The 22,629-nt window shown below is 35.7% G+C and overlaps 1 protein-coding gene across 3 annotated transcripts in view; it reads left to right on the forward strand.

Annotated features, from left to right (window-relative positions):
- Positions 1–1,099: 1,099 nt before the first annotated feature.
- Positions 1,100–22,629, forward strand: part of rbms1b (RNA binding motif, single stranded interacting protein 1b) — a 70,348-nt gene continuing 48,818 nt past the window's right edge. Inside the window, exon 1 of one of the 3 annotated variants that reach the window (XM_039683480.2) lies at positions 1,100–1,352. In XM_039683480.2, coding sequence (XP_039539414.1) covers positions 1,287–1,352 — 66 coding nt within the window. In that variant the 5' untranslated portion in view covers positions 1,100–1,286. Of the gene's footprint in view, positions 1,353–6,611; positions 6,704–13,189; positions 13,576–22,629 lie in introns of those variants that run through there. The other 2 variants (XM_039683481.2, XM_039683482.2) reach the window with 2 other exon arrangements.

Here is a 22,629-nt window from a genome sequence, read left to right on the forward strand (position 1 = left end):
GACCTTTTTTTTTGCTATTTCAGGAATAGTTTTGGCTGTTTTAAAATTGTTTTAGTGTTTTAATCGACCTGCAAAGCCTATATTATCAAACTTACCTTGCAATTGCTCGGCAAGTTTTAAATCTTGTTCTTCCTGCTCAATAAGTGAAAAATATTCTCTTTTTTGTAGTCAAAATCAGCATGAAAAGGAAGTTGCGGCTGTTATTCTTCATTATATTAAGGGAAATGACTTCTCAAGCAAGAAAAAATGTAGGGCGGGATTTGATTTTGTTCATAAGGGAATTGATTGGATGGTTGAGTGGTTGTGGTTTGCTATTGGTCGATCTCGTGTAAGTGACAGGTTGCCCCGACCCTCACACCAGAGGGAGGAGGAAGTTATTTTGATTAAAGATTACAAGGGCACATTAATTATATATGTATTTTTTTATTTATAATGATGTGCACGAATGGATAGGCTTAAATCATTTATAATAAATGCTGAAATATTCTTTAAGTAACAAGAATTGTCCATTTTGATTTCATGGTGATAAAGATTTTAAGATTTGTGTCAATAGAGAAACTGAGACAATTGAAACGGAAAAATAAACCCACCCTCAGAAATTATAAAGACTCACAACTCACCCCTGTATTCACTATTTGGCGCATAAACAGCATGAGGAGGCCATGACTGACTTGTCATATATATATATATATATATATATATATATATATATATATATATATATATAGATAGATAGATAGATAGATAGATAGATAGATAGATAGAAGCAAATATATAGGCCTACTACGTATATATATACAGTATATATATATATATATATATATATATATATATATATATATATATATATATATATATCATTAATAATTCATACATATGTATATATATATATATATATATATATATATATATATATATATATATATATATAATGCACATAGTTAAGCACTTAATAGAAGACATTAGAAAATTTGTGAATCTATTTTTTGCCATATACTGCAAGATTACAAACAATTATCACAGAATATGAAATATTCTTTCTCTGGTGCTTTAAATGTACAGCGTTTGGTTGGTGTTTATTAGTCTGTGTTGCAGACTTTCCAGCAGAGTTTGAGTGCACCGAAGGGAGGCTGTTTTGCTGTGTTTTGCTCCACTGCAGCTTCACCGCCCACATCATCCACAGTCTCCGCTTTCGGACGTCGAGAACAGAGCCGGTGTTGATTTTCTTCTCCAGGTTTCAGGTCTGACAGTAGTGACATCCACGTTTTTATTTACCGCTAATCTTCATGGGCAAGGTGTGGAGGCAGATGTACCCCCAATATACCTACTATTACCCCTACCTTCAAGCCAAGGTAACGTTACGAAAATCAGTTTTACCTCTTGTCTGATATCGCGTTTGTTGATGTGACCGGTGTGTATCGTGTTTTATTGGATATTGTGCGTTATGGATCGAGTGACGCTGTAGTAAGTTTGTTGCGTACTTGAGGTGATTTTTCGGGCGGACATTTTAAATCGTGTTTTTATCAGATATGAACTGTCAACTTCAGATATAACCTAATCGATGCTGTTGAGTGTACAGTGATCGTTTAAACTCTTTGTGGTCGTCGTTTTTTGGCGTTATTATATGTTTTGTTCGTTCTCTCTGCCAGTGAATTCCTGTGACGTGACATCGCGCGCTGGCTGAAGTCTGAACTCCAGCACTAGTGTTGTTGTGATCGACTCTCTTGTGAACTTGCCCATTTATCATGCTAGTTTATCCCCTTAAGTATCATTGTTGTGTTTTGTAGGACAATTAATCGTAGTTTAATTGTAAAAATGACTGAATGTGTTGTTTGTTTATACACAGTCATCATTATGCGGTCGACCGATGGTTTCATATGGGCGATATGGGTAACCAACATACAATTGTAGGCTACGAATCAAAATTGCTTGATTTTTAAATTAAATAAATATTCTCATTTTTTATATATATTTTTTTTTATTCTGAAAAACTGTTTCCAGTGGCTGATGCAGATATCTAGAGTAGGCTGGTTGATGGTACTAGCCAAATTCAGAACTTAAACTATTATATTAAAATGTTTAATACATATACAAATTACATTTAATTAATATTAGCCTACATAATCTAATAAATACTTGTTAAAAACAAAAATGACGCATATTCAATATCTTTACCAATCCATTGACAAGAAATTTTATCCATTGTTGTAAGCAATGAAAACTTTTTAAGTTCTTCAGCTATTTTACTCAAGTGGTCATTGTTTGAGCAATAATCTTTTAGCTGTTGAAATGATATTTGATTGATCAGTCTTGTTCTGTCACAATGATATTCTTTTGAATTGTGCAATTATAATAATAGTGCCGGCAACTGAGCCAATAAGATTGTTTTTTTTTTATTCAGTCAATTTTGAGTAAATATTGTTTGAAAAAAAGTTTATTGTCCATTTTTATTCTCATGCATGCACCCTCCACTTTAGATATCAGTGTCTGCCATTAAAATTATGGCATATTGGTTGAGCAGTAATAAATACTGCTGTTTATCAGACATCACATCTGATCAATAATGGGTGGAGTGTATATGCATCCTGACTATGGCTATGGTAATTGGGTGTCATTTATCTAAGATCCAGTTCCTTTCTAATAACACAGCACAAAGCTTTATGAAAGCATTGATTTTATGACATCGAGGAAATATAGCCTAAATCTTAGCTAACCATTCAGTCAATCAAAGCATTGCAAAAGAACCTCACAGTTAATGCAATGGTCACTGTTTGACCTGACTGGTTTGCCTTGTTAATATTGATGTCTGCTGTCCGAGTCCTGTAAGTATCAGATCCTGAGCTTTCATGCTTTTATTCTTGAGCAAGGCCTCATAATATTTCACATATTTCACTCTTATCAAAGTCAATCTGACATATTTATGAGGGAAAACGACCTTGATTTATTGTAAAAAGTGGATGTTAGATGTATTCAGGTGGTTGGAGGCGAGAAGCCGAGTAATTGATGATCTGATCCAAATATTCAGATGCATATTGAATGCACATTTTGATATTGCAAAGACAAAGGAGATTTGACTGATATGCACTGCAGAATCATGATGGGAAAGTAAACAGGATCAATTTTGCTAGACCCTAGGAAGCTTGTATATATGTTGACTTAATGTGGGGGCCGACAGTATATACAAAAGCATCCTGAAACTGCAAATACTGCCGTACTTATACAGGATAGAGTCCATTAACGCTTCATAAACTCTGCAATGAAGTGGCCTGACCACATTTATAGTCCACACCATTCATCCTCCTTCATTTCTTATTTTTTGTAATTAGATTTTCATTTTGTGTTCAGAAAATATCCAGCGTTTGTTTGTTGGCTGTTTTGCTATTTTTGGACACATGCCCTTGTAGGAGCTTGGAAGTTGAGATGCTTTTGTAAGATAAGCCTTGACAGGGGAGGAATGACCTTTTTTTTTATTATTATTGCTACAGCAACTTGATTTCTTTCAAGGCTGGAAGGAAGCCAGGAGCTTTTTTTCTTCATTTGAAAGCCGGATAGGTAGAACACATTTATATGGCGCTCTGCTCTGGCCTAACATACAGCTCAGACAACAAACCAATTATAGCATGTGAGCGCATTTGATTGTGATTAGCTGTAATTGAAGGGTCAACCTCACAAAACCTATCAAAAGCATGTTCCCATCATTCACACTTATATTTAGGACCATATTTCCTGCCAAATTCAATACTATAAAGCATTTGTACTACAGCCATTTTTTGATTAGGCGGCCTCGGCCTGTATTAAATTCAGTTATATTGTCATTGAGCTGTGCAAATTGGCAATGAGGTACAAATGTCAATATAATTCAAGTGAATACCTATGGGTTTCGAATAGTGTGTGCAAAAATGGAAATATAATCTGGAAAGTGCAACAGAATGTGCAAAAGGTTATATTGAGGAGTTGTATAGCATGTCAATTTTTTTTTTGCAAAAATATAAGGGGAAATACAAAATCCAGATCTGCTAAAAATTATGTGTTGGATTTATGTCTGCCATTTTTGCATCATACTTTTTAAGTAATCCCAACTTGGAATAAGTTTATTTAAAATTAACAAGAAAACCGTTGTTATATGTACTTAAATATTTGAGTTCACGCAACATTATTCACTTAAGTAATATATGTAATGTGATGCATACATTTTTAAGTAAAGAATGTTAAATGAACTCAAATATTGGAAAAGCTTTGAATGCTTTATTTGTTTGTGTTTATAAGTAATGCTTGTTCAGCTAAAGAATCGCACAGTAATGGGAGTTATGGACGATTTTTTGCACTGTAAAAAATATCGTTAGTTTAACTTAAAAAATTAAGTAACTTGGTTGCCTTAAAATTTTAAGTTAAAACAATGAAGGAGATTGATTTAATCATCAGAAACTCAAAATAATAAGTTATCTGAACTGAGTAAATTATTTAAGTTGATTTGACAAAAGAAAAAATGTGGTGATAACAAATCTTGAAAATATTTTTTTACAGCTTAATTATCATGAGAATAATGCAACAATGTAACAAATGCAAATGGTGTTGGATTACCTTGCAAATGCCTAATTCCCTATTTTTTCCTGTGAAACATGTTTTTGTGAGATTCTCAGCATTCCGCACATTTTCTTGAGAATGCATGAGATGGACTATGAAGAATATGAGGAGCAACTAAACTGTAATAAATGTATTACAAGTCGAGACTGTCATCACCGGCGCATAACTGTTCATTAATAATATGAATAATAATTCAAAAGCGCCATTTTTTCCAAGTATTTCCATGGCTTGTAGGTGGGCTGTCCGTGTCAACATGAGCCTGTGATCGAGGGGTGGGTTTTAGCACATTAACTGCCATTGGACATTACACACACACACAGCCTGCAAACAAAGCCATTGTGAAAGGCCTGAAAAAGCCCTATACAATGTTTACAATACAGTCTGAAGAGTTGCCTGGCAGCGGAATGTACACAATTAACCAGCTCATTATGTGTGTGCCGGCCTGAAAGAATTCCAATTGTTCTCCTATGATAGTCATTCTGGGAACTTTTTGACATGAGGAAAATGAGGGACCAGCTCACAATAATAACCACCATGGTGGTGAAGCACTCTGCCAAGGGCCTGTCTCACAAACACAGGCGGAGAGCTCCCAAAGCCCTTCAGCTTAACTGACAAGGTCAATGAGACCCACACAGACTCGTCGTCTGGTATTAATAGACCTGCTTTGTTACTTTGTGTAAACAGGCAATTCAGTAAATGTGTAAGTAAATATGTGAAGATCGGATGGGGTAAAAATAGTTCTGCAGAGGCCTGTCGAATAGTGCCGGACACTGTGTGAATGAATGTATATATACCCAAATCTGTCAGCTGGTAGAGATTCTGCTTAAGTGGACAGGACTATTTTTTTCCATGAAATATATAGTTCATTCATATACTATTTGTTTACTTGTGGAAACGATGGGTTAAAGCTAAAGTGGCGGGCGTGACTGCAGTTCAACGTTAATACACAACTATTTAGTCTATTTTATAGAATATTTTTTGTGGTTTATCCATGTTCACCGTCAGAATTTAGAGACAAAACTAATATATATATATATATATATATATATATATATATATATATATATTAGTGCTGTCAATCGATTAAAAATGTTTAACTAATTAATCACATACGACTTAAAGGAGTAGTTCACTTTTAAAAAAAACTTTTGCTGATAATTTATTCAGCCCCATATCATCCATGTCTTTCTTTCTTCAGTCGAAAAGAAATGGAGGTTTTTGATGAAAACGTTGCAGGATTTGTCTCCATATAATGGACTTCAATGGGGTCCAAATGGTTCGCTCATTTAAAAAAATAAATTAAAAGGTTGAAGTTTAAATACATCAAAGTATTATGTATACAACTTTAAGTTTCTCCAAATGAACAAATCTTTCTTCGAGTCATTTGGTTCATTCAAGGAACGAAATGAACGAAATGACTCGAAAAAAGATTCGTTCATTTTGATGAATGAGTTCGAACAGGAGAGTCACAAATGCGCATCACAGAACAGAGCAAGGCGAGCATTTGAGCTTTTAAAACTTAAACTTTTTAATTTATTTTTGAAACGACCTATCGTTTAACTAGATAAGACCCTTATTCACCGTCTGGAATCGTTTAAAGTCCTTTGAACAGTTTGCACTGAAACTGTCTTTTGGACCTTGAACTGTTTGGTCCCCATTGAAGTCCATTATATGGAGAAAAATCCTGGAATGTTTTCATCAAAAACCTTAATTTCTTTTCGACTGAAGAAAAAAAGACATGGACATCTTGGATGACATGGCGGTGAGTAAATTATCAGCAAATTTTTTTTAAAGTGCACATTTTTATTATGCATAACTATTTTTTTAAACAACGTAGGCAGTGCGTACAGTGCATACTGTGCAGTATTCAGCAAGTAATAAGCTTAGATAGATAGATAGATAGACCAGTCCTGCACACATCCATACTTTCTCTCTTGTTCTGTCACTGACTAACCATGTGAAAAGAGGCGTCTTCCTGTGCGACAGACACACACACATGTAAACACACTGCTGTCGTAGTGCCGCGACGAACTCGGAGCTGTCACTTTTGACGACTACGATGTGGCCCCCGTTGCGAAGATGGGGCCCTCGGTTCGAGCCAGACGGCAGAGGCAGGAAGGTATGTAGTCGACACTGTTTCAACAGCGCAGAACATTTAGCCTAATTTCTACTTTGCAAATGGACCGAGACAGAACAAGATTCTCTGGGAGGAAGTCGAGGGCTGAGATGTTTCTCCATTACAGGGAGAATGTCGAGAATGTGGTCTGGGCAAGCTCGCTCTAACGTGTGGCGCTTTTAGAGTTGCATTGGAGTTCAAAAGCTTCTCCGTGTGTTTTATGTGTGTCATAGGCACAGCAAGAGGCCGTGTGCATGTGCAAAGTCTGCATGGATTTATGCACATGCATGTGTGTTCACATGTTGGCAGGTTAGAGTGTGATTTGTAGCTCTGATAGCCTGTGGGGGAGGCTAGCGCTTTCCTCTTCATTTGTTTTCTCTGCACATTCAGCACGGACAGCTGTACCATGTCAAGCAGGGAGACTTTAGGACTGATTTGTGGCCTGCTTTCCTGTAGGTTTTCAAGCTTCTCTAGATCTTGTTAAACGTCCTTGGGTGTCATAAACCAGCAGTTCTTGACTGACTTTGTTTCTGGACTTGCAGTGTCAACAAAAATGTCCCGAAATAGACGTAATTCACTTTCTTAATACAATTTCCTGGTCGTATTGTGCATGATATTCCAAAGGAATATGGAAAACAGCAATGCGTTTGCCATTTTGTAGATATATTTAAGTAGCTCTTCCTCTGAGGTCGCCCTACAGGTTGGAAGCGGAATTGTCGTAAATAATTTAGCCTAGCGCTAATGAACGATATCCATAGACAAGGTGCATGATTTCATGAAAGTATGATGTATTGTGAGTGACATCAGAAACGAAGAAAAACCTACTGTAATAATGACCGTTTTAACGCTTGACGTAAGGGAAGTCAAATTTGTAGTTTTCTTATGTCTCATTAGAACTACAGAAACGCGACTCGATCTGGCAATCTTACACAGCGTGGTTATAGCAGATATAGGCGAATCCAGAAGTGCCTTTCACCCTGTTACGACTTAATAACGATTTTGGAAACACTATTTTAAGGTAAAAAATTTACCTCACCTAGTGTTGCTTTAAAGATGGCCGTCTTTAAGCATGAGTGTTTTGATTTACATGAAATGGTAACACTTTTCAGTAAGAGTCCACTAAGGCTAATGTAAGTATTCCTCATTGTTAATTTTAACATTTACTAATACATTTCATGCACTATGAAGTAACATTGGATGATCACGGTATAATTAATATTGTAATATTTTAGGGCTGTGCAATAGTTAATTGCGATTAATCGCATCCAAAATAAAAGTCTGTGTTTACATAATATATTTGTGTGTGCTGTATATAATTATTTTGTATATATAAATACCTATGCATGCATGTATATATTTAAGAATTATTTGCGCTTAAATTCTGTATATATATATAAATACACAATTTATATTATATAAATATAAATATTTTATGTATGAATAACACATTTTCTTAAATATATATACATGCATGTGTTTGTATTTATAAATACAAAATAATTATATACAGCACACACAAATATATTATGTAAACACAGACTTTTATTTTGGATGCGCTTAATCGCAATTAATTTTTGCACAGCCCTATAATATTTATATTTAAAAGGCACAGTGCAATTTCATGGTTCAGTACTTCTTCACATTTTTGTAGTAAAGTTCAAAACTTTTTTATTTGTTATGTTTGTTTTCATTCAGTATACGCCAAAAATGTTTTTTTTTGCGTGTATATGCTATGCACTGAAAACCCCTTGGTTATGTTTAGGGGGGAGGGGGGTGGGGAGGTCGTGCGTATTACACGGCATAAAGTGCGTATCAAATGCACGCGAAAAACGCGTACCATATACACGCAAAAATTGTTTTTTGGCGTATAAATGGCATGAGAAATGACACCGTGCTATAGATACGAACTTTCATGAGATCAGGCTCGATGTTTGTCTGTTATAGGACAACAAGCGCTCCGAGACGGGGCCATGCGCTCATAAGCAAAGTATACTGAGGGCGTTCAGATATGTGCCTAAACCGTCAAAAAGCCGACACACTAATATATCGAAAAACCATTTTGGTAAATATCCTCGTAAACAGTCGGTTACGTCTTAAGTCAATATATAAATATTTGAGAAAGCGTGTGTGTAACAGTATATTGGATCTGTGCAGCTCTACTGTTGCAGTCATTACTGTTAGTCAAAGATAAAATTGCTTTTGGATAGTTTTAAATAAGGATTAGTTGTAAAATAACACAGCTATTCCATTCCTGTTGTTGGCTACGTCTCTGAATACATCTTCAATGTTTATTTAATTAGTATTTTTGTTTTGTATTGGTTTTGTTTGCAAAAGTTTCTCTCTTGCTGACTGTTTACTTCCGTACTTCTTTATTAACTTGATAAAAATGAAAGTTTAAGCTTACCAATCTCTGTTTAAAAAATGTGCTTTTATTTATTGCAAAAAATAATGATTTTTAACACAACGGCACCCCATGCACTGCATATATACCCTTTTTAGGGCCCTTTTAACACTTTGTTTGCATGTTTAAAATCTAGTACGGGCACCCCTTTTCTCACTCTTTATCCTTTCGTTTAATTTTGCACTCTGACCCTCTTTTTTGTGCTGAATCAGCCCTTTCTGTCTCCTCATTTGCCTCTGACATGCTGGCATTACTCATACCAACACGTACACAGCGGAGGGAGAGGTGCCACAGGTCACTGTCATGACCCAGAGCAGAAAACCACATTATTATTATTACACCCCTCCGCCTACGTCACAATTTAGACATGTCCGTATCAATTTCACTGTTTTGAAACCATTGAAATTCATGAAAGTATTAGCAGAATGTGTGTGTGTGAAAAAACACATATAGTGAAACTAAAAAAAATAGAATATAGTGCAAAAGTAGTATATATGGTGCAAAAATTCAGTAATTCAACTTAAAAGATAAAACTAATATATAGACTCATTTGATTACATGCAAAGTGAGATATTTCAAGCATTTATTTGCTATAATTTTGATGATTATGCCTTTCATAGCTGCACTATAAACAATGCTGGGTTGTTTTAACCCAAATTTGGGTAAAATATGGAATAACCCAAATGTTGGGTTAAAAAATGTAATTTCACTCTTCACTTTCTACTTAATTGCATTTTTAACCCAACATTTGGGTTTGTCCATATTTGACCCAAATTTGGGTTGAAACAACCCAGCATTTTTCAGAGTGTGTAAGAGAAGTCTCTTCTGCTCACCAAAGCTGCAATTATTTGATCAAAAACACAGTAAAATCAGTAATACTGTGAAATATTATTACTCTTTTCTATGTGAATATATTTGAAAAAGTAATTTATTCCTGTGTTCAAAGCTGACTTTTTCACAGTATCACACGATCCTTCAGAAATCCTTCTAATATGATGATTTGAAACATTTATTTTTATTATAAATTTTGCTGCTTTGGAAACTTTCAGGATTCTTCAATGAAAAGAAAGCACAAAATAACAGAATTTACTTAAATGAAACAGAATTATTCAATCTTATATACCAACCACAAACTGTTGAATAGTAGTGTATGTCACATATGACCTTTTTTGCCCCATTTTTATCTGGGGCATTTTTGTCTCTTTCTGTGCACATTTTTTTTCGATAAATTTCTAAAGCTGCACGCTTTGAAGAAAGATTGTAATCCATGGCTTGTATTGACCTGCTCGTGTTTGCTCTGTCCTGAATAGCAGATGTTTTCTAGTCACATTTCTTTCCTTCACAAAAAAGGAAAAGGATTGAATCTTAGGGTGAAGATCTCCTGCTCTCTGTGGGATTGTAAATGACCTAGTATTTACATTCTAACTCTACATATCCGATGTAAACTGCTGTCTAAGCACGATCAGCCGTAGCTGGGGATTATTGACACCACTTTCGGTGCTTCTATAAGATCACATTTGAATTCAAAACGGCAGACTGAAATCGAAAACTGATGAGCTCAGGGGAAGTTACAACAGGAAATGCAGTGTTTAGGTGTGAGGATGTGCTTTACATTCAGAGAGACGGAGAAAGACATGACTTGTGTATTTTAAGGATTTTTTTTTATTTCTATTTTGTGTATAAATGCACTTACATACTGTACATTTACATTTATTCATTTAGCTGAAGCTTTTATCCAAAGCAACTTACAATTGCTATATATGTCAGAGGTCGCACGCCTCTGGAGCAACTAGGGGTTAAGTGTCTTGCTCAGGCACACATTGGTGTCTCACAGTGGATTTGAACCCGGGTCTCTCACACCAAAGGCATGTGTCTTATCCACTGCACCATCACCAAGTGTTTAAAAAGCGTCCCATGATGGTTTATGAATGTCAATGTCCAGAGCAAGCAGAGCTAGAATCTAGACCAAGGAGTTTTTAATTTTAATGACGACTTCCTTCAATATTATTCTAATACAGGTTTAAATGATTCAAGTTATTGAAAGTGTTCAGCCAGGGCCGTTTATGACCATTTCAAAACTTAAAAAGCTACGTTTTTATTGATTCGATACTTAAAATCTCTTTCAGTTTATTTTGTATCAAATCACAAAATCACAAATCACAAAAAAAAAAAAAAATATATATATATATATTTTATTGTGCTTTTAAATAAGACACACAATCTATTAAACAAAATGTACAATGCTTATAATTAAAAAATAAGAAATAATGAAGCAGTTATTATTATTTCTTTAATAACACAGTTGTTTTTGTTTATTTCACTTTCAATAATGCAACATAGCCTATTTTTTCAGAAAAAAATAAACTTTATTAAAATAATTAATTTAACCCATGACCAAGCATATATCAAATATATTATTGTTCATATATTAAATTATTCTGTAATTAAATTAAATTAAATTAATGAAAAAAATTTCACCTTTTTTAAATGAAAAATTTCTAGTATGTTTGAAACTTTTCAAATTCATTTTTTACTGGATATAATACTGCTAACAATGATTATTAAAATGATTTTTTAAAACAGTTCATATTACACTCTAAAAAAGTGCTGGGTTGTTTTAACCCAAATTTGGGTCAAATATGGACAAACCCAAATGTTGGGTTAAAAATGTAATGTACAGTTGAAAGTGAAAGTTGAAGTTGGGTTAAAAAATTGTATTACGTTTTTGACCCAACATTTGGTGCTGTTCATATTTGACCCAAATTTGTGTTAAAACAACCCAGCATTATTTAGAGTATAGAAAGCCTGGATGTTTATTATTACTGATATTAGATTTTATTTCCACATGTCATTTGAACACTTTCTGGACAAACGTTTATTTGTTTTTTTATTTTTATTTTTTTGTAAGCTGCCCAACACAAGCATATTTTGCTGTTGCGGTCATAATTTTTAAAAAAAAAAATATGTTTGACCACAGAGCTTATTTCAGCCATTTTACCGTGCTAAAATAAAAACTGGTTTCCACGTTTTACAAATCTTTCCTGCACAACTTTATTCAGCTAGATATCAAATACTGGATATTTGTAGAACAGAAACTACATTGATTTGCTTGAAAACGGATTTATGCTGAGGACATATTTGTGTTTTATGCATTTGCACTTTAACGTCATCATTGACATGGCTTAATTTTTAAATTTTCTGGCAGATTTAGATTAGATGTAAACCAGTGCGCTGGAGGAATGTTAAAGTCATATTCAGAAATTGTTGTGGATTGTTAAATTAATTCTCAATGGAAATCCTGATTTTTCTGATGCATTATATTCTGTAGGATTAAGTTTGGTTATGTTTGAAAATATTAATGTTTTATTTAATTATCACTTTTAATATATACTATACAATTAAATGTAATTTATTTATATAATTATTTACATTATTTATTAAAATTTTTTTTTATTTATTTATTACGAATTAAATTAAGCGTAATTTAATGCAATTATTTTTATAATTTATTTTGTTTTTATTATATGTAAAATCATTGAATGAAATCGATTACAATAAGTAAAACATTTATTTTTCACCAAAAATAATGCAAAAAATATCTTAACAGTCCTTCATTTTCTTTATGTAAAATATATTTCTGATTTCTTCTTTCTTTTTGAAAGGTAAACATGTTTTCGCAGGATTTTCTCCTACTACACCCATCCATGAGTAGTCCGCTTACATGTTGAAGCTCTTAAAAAACACAGAATAAACAAACAAATCCCGCTTTTTTAGCATTGATTTTATGTCATATACACTCAGTTTTGGCTTCTCGTTTTTTAAACACAGCATTAAATCAGTCCATATAGCACATATGAAACCACAAAACCTGATGGCCTCACTCAGGAATGTGAAGTATGTGAGCCAAAGGAAACCAAGCGTAGGCAAAGGGGAGGGGTGAACGTCATGTCATATCCTCTCGCTCCGAAACTGGAATGTTTTGCACTGTACATAGTGCATGTATGTAAATGCATGCATGCATACTTAACATGCAATCTGCATTGTTATCTGAGCGAAGAGGCTGTATGTGAGGTTTGTAAGTGTTGTTTGTGTGTACATCCCCCCCCTTTAACAAGAGCACAGTGGTTTCTTCCATAGTGGGAGGTGTAGTTTTGTGGAGAAGTCACCGCAGATCAATGAACTGAGCGAAACAGACGGGCTGGGCAAGCCGACTACACCGAGCGTCCGTGGGATATATGCTTCCGCAAGACATAATATTTCCTGCCTGTGACGATTCGCTCTTAAAGTGAGACTATATGACAGCACTGCTCGGTCTCTATGGTTTATAGAGGCACAAACACAACTTTACCCTCCCAAATAGGCAAGAACATATGAGATAGACGCATTTATTCATCCGTCAGGGGATATTCGCTTATTGAGGATGATTTTTGCAAATTCTGGACACACAGTGAGGACATCGTATAATCGTAAACAGGTAAATTCACTTTAATTGTGGCCCTGTGGTTTAAAGAGTGTGTTTGTGGAAACTGTGACACTTTTATTGTTTTGATAATGTAATTACATGGATATATCCAGGCTGGACGACGGATGAAAGACTGCTAGTGTCCAAAAGTAGCACTTCCATGAAACTAATCCATAAAGAATAGCTGTCATTCGCGCCCTTCCAATCAAATGCTTGCCTCTGATGGGGTGTGTTTTTGTTGTGTGAGCTTTTCATTTTATTGTGTTACTGCATCGACTCATTCACAATTTTAATACACCTCCCCAATCAAACCCGTCCCACGAGTTTAAAAATAGGCCTCTATTTGAACAAGTTTTTACGCGTCTCATGCACGTCACTGCATTTTCCTCTGATGTGAACATGCATTCACAGCCCTGTCTGCCTGCTTTGATGGAGTGTGTGGTTTCAGTGGTTAATCTGCTTTACCGGCCTGTAATGGTCAAAAGTCACAGTGCTGAATTAATGCACCTTGTGTGTTCTCATATTGACACTGATCGTTTAAGCCTCACCTCATGCATTTCACACGCACCACCTATCTTGAACAGTCATTTTCAGCCTTATTTGTTGATCGTGCATGACAAATTTGAAAACATTTGCTGGAAATGTATTAATTCCTCGATTGTTGAGGATGATATGCAAATTCTGGCCACATAATTGGGTAAAAATCGTATTTGACTTTAAAATGTTCTTTGAGGTGCGGTTTTCAAGTCTTTTTGGGTGAAATCTGCAAAGAAAATGTCAAAGTCATATTTTAGCTGGATTTCTGGCATTTTCATGAAGAATATGACATTTACATGTCAATTCCCTCTCAAATTCTCATTACTTTAATGCTGAACCAAAAACGATATATATATATATATATATATATATATATATATTAAGGATACCGTCATGTCACAATTCGATACTGAACTCACAATATATTATTGCGATACTCCAGGACATATGATAAAAGATTAAAATGCTAACTTTGATATTACATTGTGGGTTTAAATGAATATACTTGTAACCCAAGGACAATGGTGACACCAGAATAAAAATATTCATGATTCTGAAGCTGAAAATGCTTAGACGAATATTCTTGCATTAGATATATTTAAAATAATTTTGGATTTTAATGCCAAAAGTCATTTGACATTATCAGGAGGACCCACAAATATTCCCCCCATTGCATTATTATACATTTATAATCAACATTATATATAGTAGTTTAATGTAGTACTGACACTAAAACTTTTTTTTTTATGATACATATTGTCACTATCCACAATACTTATTGTTGCGTTTTTGTATTGCGATATATTGTGGCACGATATATTGTTACACCCCTAATATATATATATATATATATATATATATTAGGGCTTTCAAATGATTAATTGTGATTAATCGCATCCAAAATAAAAGTTTGCGTTTACATAATATATGTGGGTGCACTGTGTATAATTATTTTGTATATTTATAAATACACACAAATGCATGTATATTTAAGAAATAAATATTATTCATATATAAAATATTGATATTTATATATAATATAAATTATATATAAATCTATATACAGTATATACATGAAAATATTTCTTAAATATATACAAGAATGTGTGTGTATTTTATATATATATATATATATAATTATACACAGTGCATCCACATATACTGTATTATGTAAACACAAACTTTTATTTTGGATGCGATTAACTGCGATTCATCGTTTGACAGCCCTAATATATATATATATTATGATATTAAAATATATCAAAACATTAACATATCACATTACTCACAATTGGGACGAAACTGAAAAGTCAAACGTCTGCATTACGGTAATGAGAATATTTTTTACTTCTCATGACAATAAAATCACAATTCCTTTAATTTAACATTGTTTTTAATATGATTTTGGGGTCATTTGATCCGTAACTCGGTGTCATATCAGCGCATCATGTTGGGATCAGATAGTGTCGCCGTTTGGAGTTGCAGTATCTGCGGAAGCCTCGTTGCCAATCACATGCTTTTATTGCATCTCCTAATGATGAAATTTGATTTATCAGCAGCAGCGGCACGCTAAGAGATTGAGCGCTTGATAAAAGAGGAAGGGCTTGGTATAGTCGCTCGAGAGGATTATGCGTATATTCACAGGCCCGTTTAGCAGCCGAGCTGGATCTCTCGCAGGGTGAGGGCGTTTACTGGAAGTCTTCAGTGTATTTCCAGCACGGATATGATGGGCTGACGAGGTCTGCGGTTCTCTGATAAGAAGCCAGTCTCTCCCCGCAGAGCTGAATGGTCAAACAGATGCGAGATACAAAACAAGCTTTGAGTTCCTAAGAAAAGCCCGTTCCACTCTGGGAATGTGTGTGTTTCGGTCAGAGGACCTTCGAGGGGAAACACTGGCTTCTCGTCCTCAAAGATGTTCTTTGTCCACTTGTTTGTGCCTCATTTCCTGTTTCTCCGATGCAAAGATCAGATGAGCGGCCTCGTTTTGTTTTTTCGAGGCCTGTCCTGAAGTCGTGGCTTGAAAAACCGACTGTTTTCTTGGAAAGTGCTGTCCGATAAATAGGATGACGTCGACAGGAAGAGCTGCTTTATTTTACATGAATAGGATGGTAAAATGTGATTCTGCTAAACTATTCATCCTGCGAGCATTTAAAGAGATTAGCACGCTTCAAGGACTTCCCGCTTGACCGGCAACGTGACTAACTGTGCTGTTTTCCAGTGTATCCTCTCAGAACACTTGACTAATAGCATAAAGTCTTTGTGCTTTACAGGATGACGAGTTTATTTTCATCTAAAGTAGAAACCAGGGGCGTTTGGAGAGGCAGTGCCTTCTCAGAAAGAAAACAAACTGAATGAGAATCAGCGGTACAGGAACAAAGCAAAAGCAATATTCTGTATGTCATATAGTATTTTAACTACCCAGGTTTTCATTGACCTCTAAAAGCTCGACATGAATGGAGAAATGCAGGCTAACAGTGACAGAATGTGCTTTTTACTTCAAGGATTGTGCTTTAAACTTCATTTAAACTTGTGAGTGAACTTAATTAGGCATTAAAATGCATATATGGTTGCTTGTTGATTGTGTTATGCCTTTAAGCCAGAAACCATGTGAAAGCATGCATTTAAATTGCTAAAAAACCTGAACACAAAGAGACTTTGCGGCCTGATTTCAGAAGTCAAAACGTGCCACTGATCGAAAGAGACGTTTTAATTGCCCTGTTAAATGTTCAATATCAGTAGTGTTGGAGCAATTCATATCAAGGCAGATTTAGTGTTGACCTTTAATAATCCACCGTCTTCTTTTTAAACTCGAGCTTGTCTCCTTTACCCAGTCTTGTGGTTTCGCCTTTACGCAGCTGCATTGGACAATGGCATAAAGAGCGGCCAAAGGGTTTCCAGGCCATTTCAATAGGACATTGACTCTGTCCTGACCCCTAAATGCTGTCTTTGTTGTGTAGACCTTTAATGAAATGATATTTTGTTCGGCACTACTGGATTTCGTGGAGCTCAGATCTGTGCTTTTCAGCACCTGCCAATCTTGGGCATTTTCACTGCTGTCTCTGCCTTTGTGGGGGAATTAAAGGTGCAGTAAGCAATTTTGGAAAAACGCCATTGAAAAGTGGATTGAAACAAGCACCAAAACACATGTAGCCAATCAGCACTTAGGGGCGTGTCCACTCATGATAGGGGAGGAGAGAGAGTGAGCCAATCAGCTCTTAGGGGTGTGTCCACTCATGATAGGGGAGGAGAGAGAGTGAGCCAATCAGCTCTTAGGGGTGTGTCCACTCATGATAGGGGAGGAGAGAGAGTGAGCCAATCAGCACTTAGCGGTGTGTCCACTCATGATAGGAGAGAGATTGCACCAATCAGCACTTAGGGGTGTGTCCACTCATAATAGGAGAGAGATTGCACCAATCAGCACTTAGGGGTGTGTCCACTCATGATAGGAGAGAGAGTGAGCCAATCAGCACTTAGCGGTGTGTCCACTCATGATAGGAGAGAGATTGCACCAATCAGCACTTAGGGGTGTGTCCACTCATGATTGAGAGAGAGTGAGCCAATCAGCTGTAAGGGGTGTGTCCACTCATAATAGGGGAGGAGAGAGAGCCAATCAGCAGTAAGGGGCGTATCCACAGAGGGAGCCAATCAGCAGTAAGGGGCGTGTCCACTCATCATAGGGGAGGAGAGAGAGTGAGCGAGCCAATCAGCAGTAAGGGGCGTGTCCACTCATGATAGGGGAGGAGAGAGAGTGAGCCAATCAGCAGTAATGGGCGTGTCCACTCATAATAGGGGAGCCGAGGTTGATTTATATAACTAAGATTTGCTGTCTTTTGCTTGAATTCACTTGTGTGTCATTTTCGCTTGTTTTTCATTTGCATTATTATTATTATTATTATAAACCTGGACGTCTAAACCTCCTCCACCGCCCATTTCAAGCATTGGCTTCTAAAGTGTGCCCGGAAAGTGAGATAACACTCCTAATAAATGTTTTTTTCTTTGGGTTCCTCTTTTAGTGATCACTATGTCACATTTGTAATATATTAGGTACCTGTTCATGAAAACCATGTTTGTTTGTTTTGGATGGAAGGGAGTAGAGAGGCTAAATATCAATTAGACATTCGACCTAAATGATCATAGTAACACTAATTGCTTTTATGTATTGATAACATCAGGCACATCAGCAGATTTCACTGTTGTTGTTGCCTGTGTTGCGTAGCATGAGTATGAATATGGGGGCGAAGGCATCAGAATAGGGATGTGATCCTTTTTGGTAGGGGCGTGTTATTGGTGACTTCAAACATCAACCAGAAATCGCTCACTGGACCTTTAAAGGGACAGTTCACCCAAAATGATTTTACTCGTTCTCATGTCCATCTGAATTTGTGTTTTCCAAAATCATGAAAAAGTACAGTGTTTTATATTGTCACACTACAAAAAAGACAAAATGCATCATAAAAGTGATTCATATGTATTACTTTTTATTATTTACTTCAGTCTATTTTTTGCAAAATGCCATCAGCATATAGTGCATAAATCATAGACTACTTTTATCATGGAAGAAAGAATATAATACATGGTCCAAGTGGCTCAAAGTTAAGCAAATGATGACAACATTTTCATTTTTGGGTGAATTGTTTCGTTAAATGTGAGTCAAAGTGGAAATATTACTAATAGAAGTAAACAGAAGTGCTTAGTGACAGCTGAACATGGTATGAAATAATATTCATCTAAATAAGCCTGTAGCACATATTCCCAAAATTATATTTGACTTCTACGCCTCATATCCAGTACAAACAATGCATGCTATTATATGAGAGTTACTCTTTTACTCTCAAATTAAAATCAACCCTATTCTCTGGTGAACTGGCATTTGCATATTAATAACATAATGCAGATCATATATTTAAAGGGATACTCCACTTTTTTTTTGGAAATAGGCTCATTTTACCACTCCCCCAGAGTCAACAGTTGAGTTTTACAGTTTTCAAATCCATTCAGATGATTTTTTGATATTTAGAAGAATATCTTTAACCAGACAGTTTCTGGTCTCATTGACTTCCATATACTATGGAAGTCAATGAGACCAGAAAATGTCTGGTTACAGATATTCATCTAAATATCAGAAAATCGTCTGAATACATTCGAAAACGGTAAAACTCAACTGTTTTACTAATGAGCCTATTTCCAAAAAAAGTGGAGTATCCCTTTAAATCTGGTTTCTTAAATGACTTTCTTCCAATAATGTTACAGTACATGTTCATGTTTTTAGAAACTTGCAGCGTTCTACATATAAACTTTTTTTATTATGTTTTCATAACACAAAAATGAAACCACAATGAACTTTTTCTGCCTAAATAAAGTAACGATTACTGTATTTATAACTAGCATATCTCTAGTTACAGTCCCAGTGTAACGGAGGCCAGCTAGTAGTTGCTGTGCGAGTAAACCTCACTCCCCGATCTCAATAGGCGCTCTAGCGACAGACGCTAGAGGCTGCAGTCTTTAGCCTCCTTGTTAGAGCGCCTGACTCTCACGCCGGAGACCCGGGTTCGAGGCCCGCTCGGAGCGGGGCGAGTAGGACCCGGGTGTGAGGGGTTACACCTGCATTGTAAAATGTAAGTTTACTTGCGAGGAGTGAACATTTAGACATAGAGAAAAAGTATCAGACGTATCTTGTGCAGAAAAGTTAGCTTTTCTTTTACACGTGTGCGAAATCCAACAATATTTAATAAAAAAAATATATCGGCCGATATATCGGAATACAGTTTTACAGTTTTCAAATCCATTCAGATGATTTTTTGATATTTAGAAGAATATCTTTAACCAGACAGTTTCTGGTCTCGTCTGAATACATTCGAATCGTCTGAATACATTCGAAAACGGTAAAACTCAACTGTTTTACTAATGAGCCTATTTCCAAAAAAAGTGGAGTATCCCTTTAAATCTGGTTTCTTAAATGACTTTCTTCCAATAATGTTACAGTACATGTTCATGTTTTTAGAAACTTGCAGCGTTCTACATATAAGCTTTTTTTATTATGTTTTCATAACACAAAAATTAATCAGAATAGTACTTTCAGAAGATATTGCAGCAAATACATATTATTGCATTAAACTTAGTCTATTCAAATGGGTGTAGACAAGACAGAAGTGGAAGATTAATGACTTTTCTGGTAATTATACCATCAGGAAAATATTTAGTAAAAACCAGCCTTTATATTAGTTCCTCATTGGTGTTTTTCGGTCATGTGACATGTGAAATAGTATCATGTGCACTACCATGTAAAACAAAAGGAATGTGTTCTCACAATGAACTTTCTGTCCGTTTAATGTTGGAGCAGAAGTTGTGTAAAAGGCATAATGGGAACGCTGGAGGACAGTTTTCCGCTCCAGTATGAAACTCATCCAGTCAACTGTGTCACGGCTGCATACCAGAGATTCCCAACGCTTCCTCCTCCTTGTTACTTCCACAAAAGAGCGAGCGGGGTAATCACAGTTGAACTGCGAGGGCACTTGAGCAGGAAGACCTCCACAGCACAGAACATCTGTGTCCATACAAAACAGGACGGAAGTGATGTCTTTACCACACAAGAACTCTTTTATAGTGCAGAGAATGAAGCCAGCAAAGCATTGACCTCAACAGATCCGCAGCCCGTTCAGAAGATTTTCAGTGTGCCTCACATTTGGGTTCTGATTATGAAGTTTTCTTGTGGATCCTTGTGACATTTACTTGAGTGGAGTTTGCGTTTATATTTGAGAAATCAATCCAAAAGTCCATTTCTCACTGTACAAAGATTCTTTAAAAATAATTTTATTTTACCTAGTTCATATATTCCATCCCTTTTATTGAATCTAGCATGTGTACAAATCATTCATGCAGTATAAACACAACCCTTTCACCACTATAATGAGCAAAAATATCTTTATTGTATCCGTAAGAACCGAAAAACACAAATGCAAAAGCATATGTTGCACTATTTGTGCGCTATTCTCCTTTTTTTTAGATTGTGGTGAATATTAAAAAGTCAAGGAACTTAAAGGAGTAGTTCACTTTAAAAAAAAAAACTTTTGCTGATAATTTACTCACCCCCATGTCATCCAAGATGTCCATGTCTTTCTTTCTTCAGTCGAAAAGAAATGAAGGGTTTTGAAGGAAACATTCCAGGATTTTTCTCCATATAATGGACTTCAATGGGGTCCAAACGGTTCAAGGTCCAAAAGACAGTTTCAGTGCAAACATCTCAGATGTGCCGTTCACAATATAAGGCTCTTTCCCAGCCATTAATGCTTGGATAACACGCATACGTCTCCTTCCATCAATAATAATAATGTCTAGTGCCGTGGCTCTGATATATGTAAACCTACCAACGTCCGTTGCCTTGATTTTTATCATGAGAGGAAAAAATTACGTTTTAGTCGCATAACATCGGTTAATGGAAACGGCGTCATTTTTCAATCGTAATGACAGATTTTTTACCGTAGAAATTAGAGCCAGACCGATATATTAGGCATTTTCCAAAATATCGGTATCGTCAGTTATAATGGCCGATAAATGAATATTTAAAAAATGAAATAAAAATGGACGAAACACGCTTCAATCATCTCTCCTTGGCCTGTTATATTGAAAATGTATGTTTTACAATTTGCAGTATGACGTTATCTATTGCTAAATTATGGCTCATCATAGACTAGCTAACCACAAAGCTACAGTAGCTAATGCCACTATCATCAGTGGAAGACCGCTAACGTTAACATTAATGAGCTTGGAAACCACAATGAACTTTTTCTGCCTAAATAAAGTAATGATTACTGTATTTATAGCTAGCATATCTCTAGTTACAGTCCCTGCATTGTAAAATGTAAGTTTACTTGCGAGGAGTGAACATTTAGACATAGAGAAAAAGTATCAGACGTATCTTGTGCAGAAAAGTTAGCTTTTCTTTTACACGTGTGTGAAATCCAACAATATTTAATAAAAAAAATATATCGGCCGATATATCGGAATATCGGATTTTAAAACCCAAAAATATTTGTATCGGTATCGGCCTTCAAAATCCTTTATCGGTCGGGCTCTAATAGAAATAAATAATTCCTTGTGATCCTCTTGAAATTGCTGTAGACCTACTGTAGATGTTCAATGAAATGAGATCTGTCTGTCTGTCGTACATCTGCACATATCAAGCTCTCACGAAAGGGTTCGGCACATAGAAATGTTCAACACTCGCCCTTCGGCCTCTTGTGCCGCATTCACTTCCTTTAGATTCTCAAAGCGTCTTCTCCGTCAGCTTTGCTCCTAGGTCAGAGCTTCCGGCCCCTGTGGACCCACTTAATGCTGACAACCGCTTTCTGAAGTGGAAGAGACTGCACTGCAGATATGGATCACAGCGCTGCCAGATACTCATCCTAGTCCTGACAAACATGAGCAGTGTATGCTGAGGAGATTCAGAGACCCTGTACACTAGAGTTGGAGGGAGAAATCAATGCATTAAAACATAGGATTCTTAATAGCATATGCAAAACCAAACTTATT

This window comes from Pimephales promelas, chromosome 7 (assembly GCF_988280905.1).
Source record: "Pimephales promelas chromosome 7, fPimPro1.hap1.1, whole genome shotgun sequence".
NCBI lineage: Eukaryota > Metazoa > Chordata > Actinopteri > Cypriniformes > Leuciscidae > Pimephales > Pimephales promelas.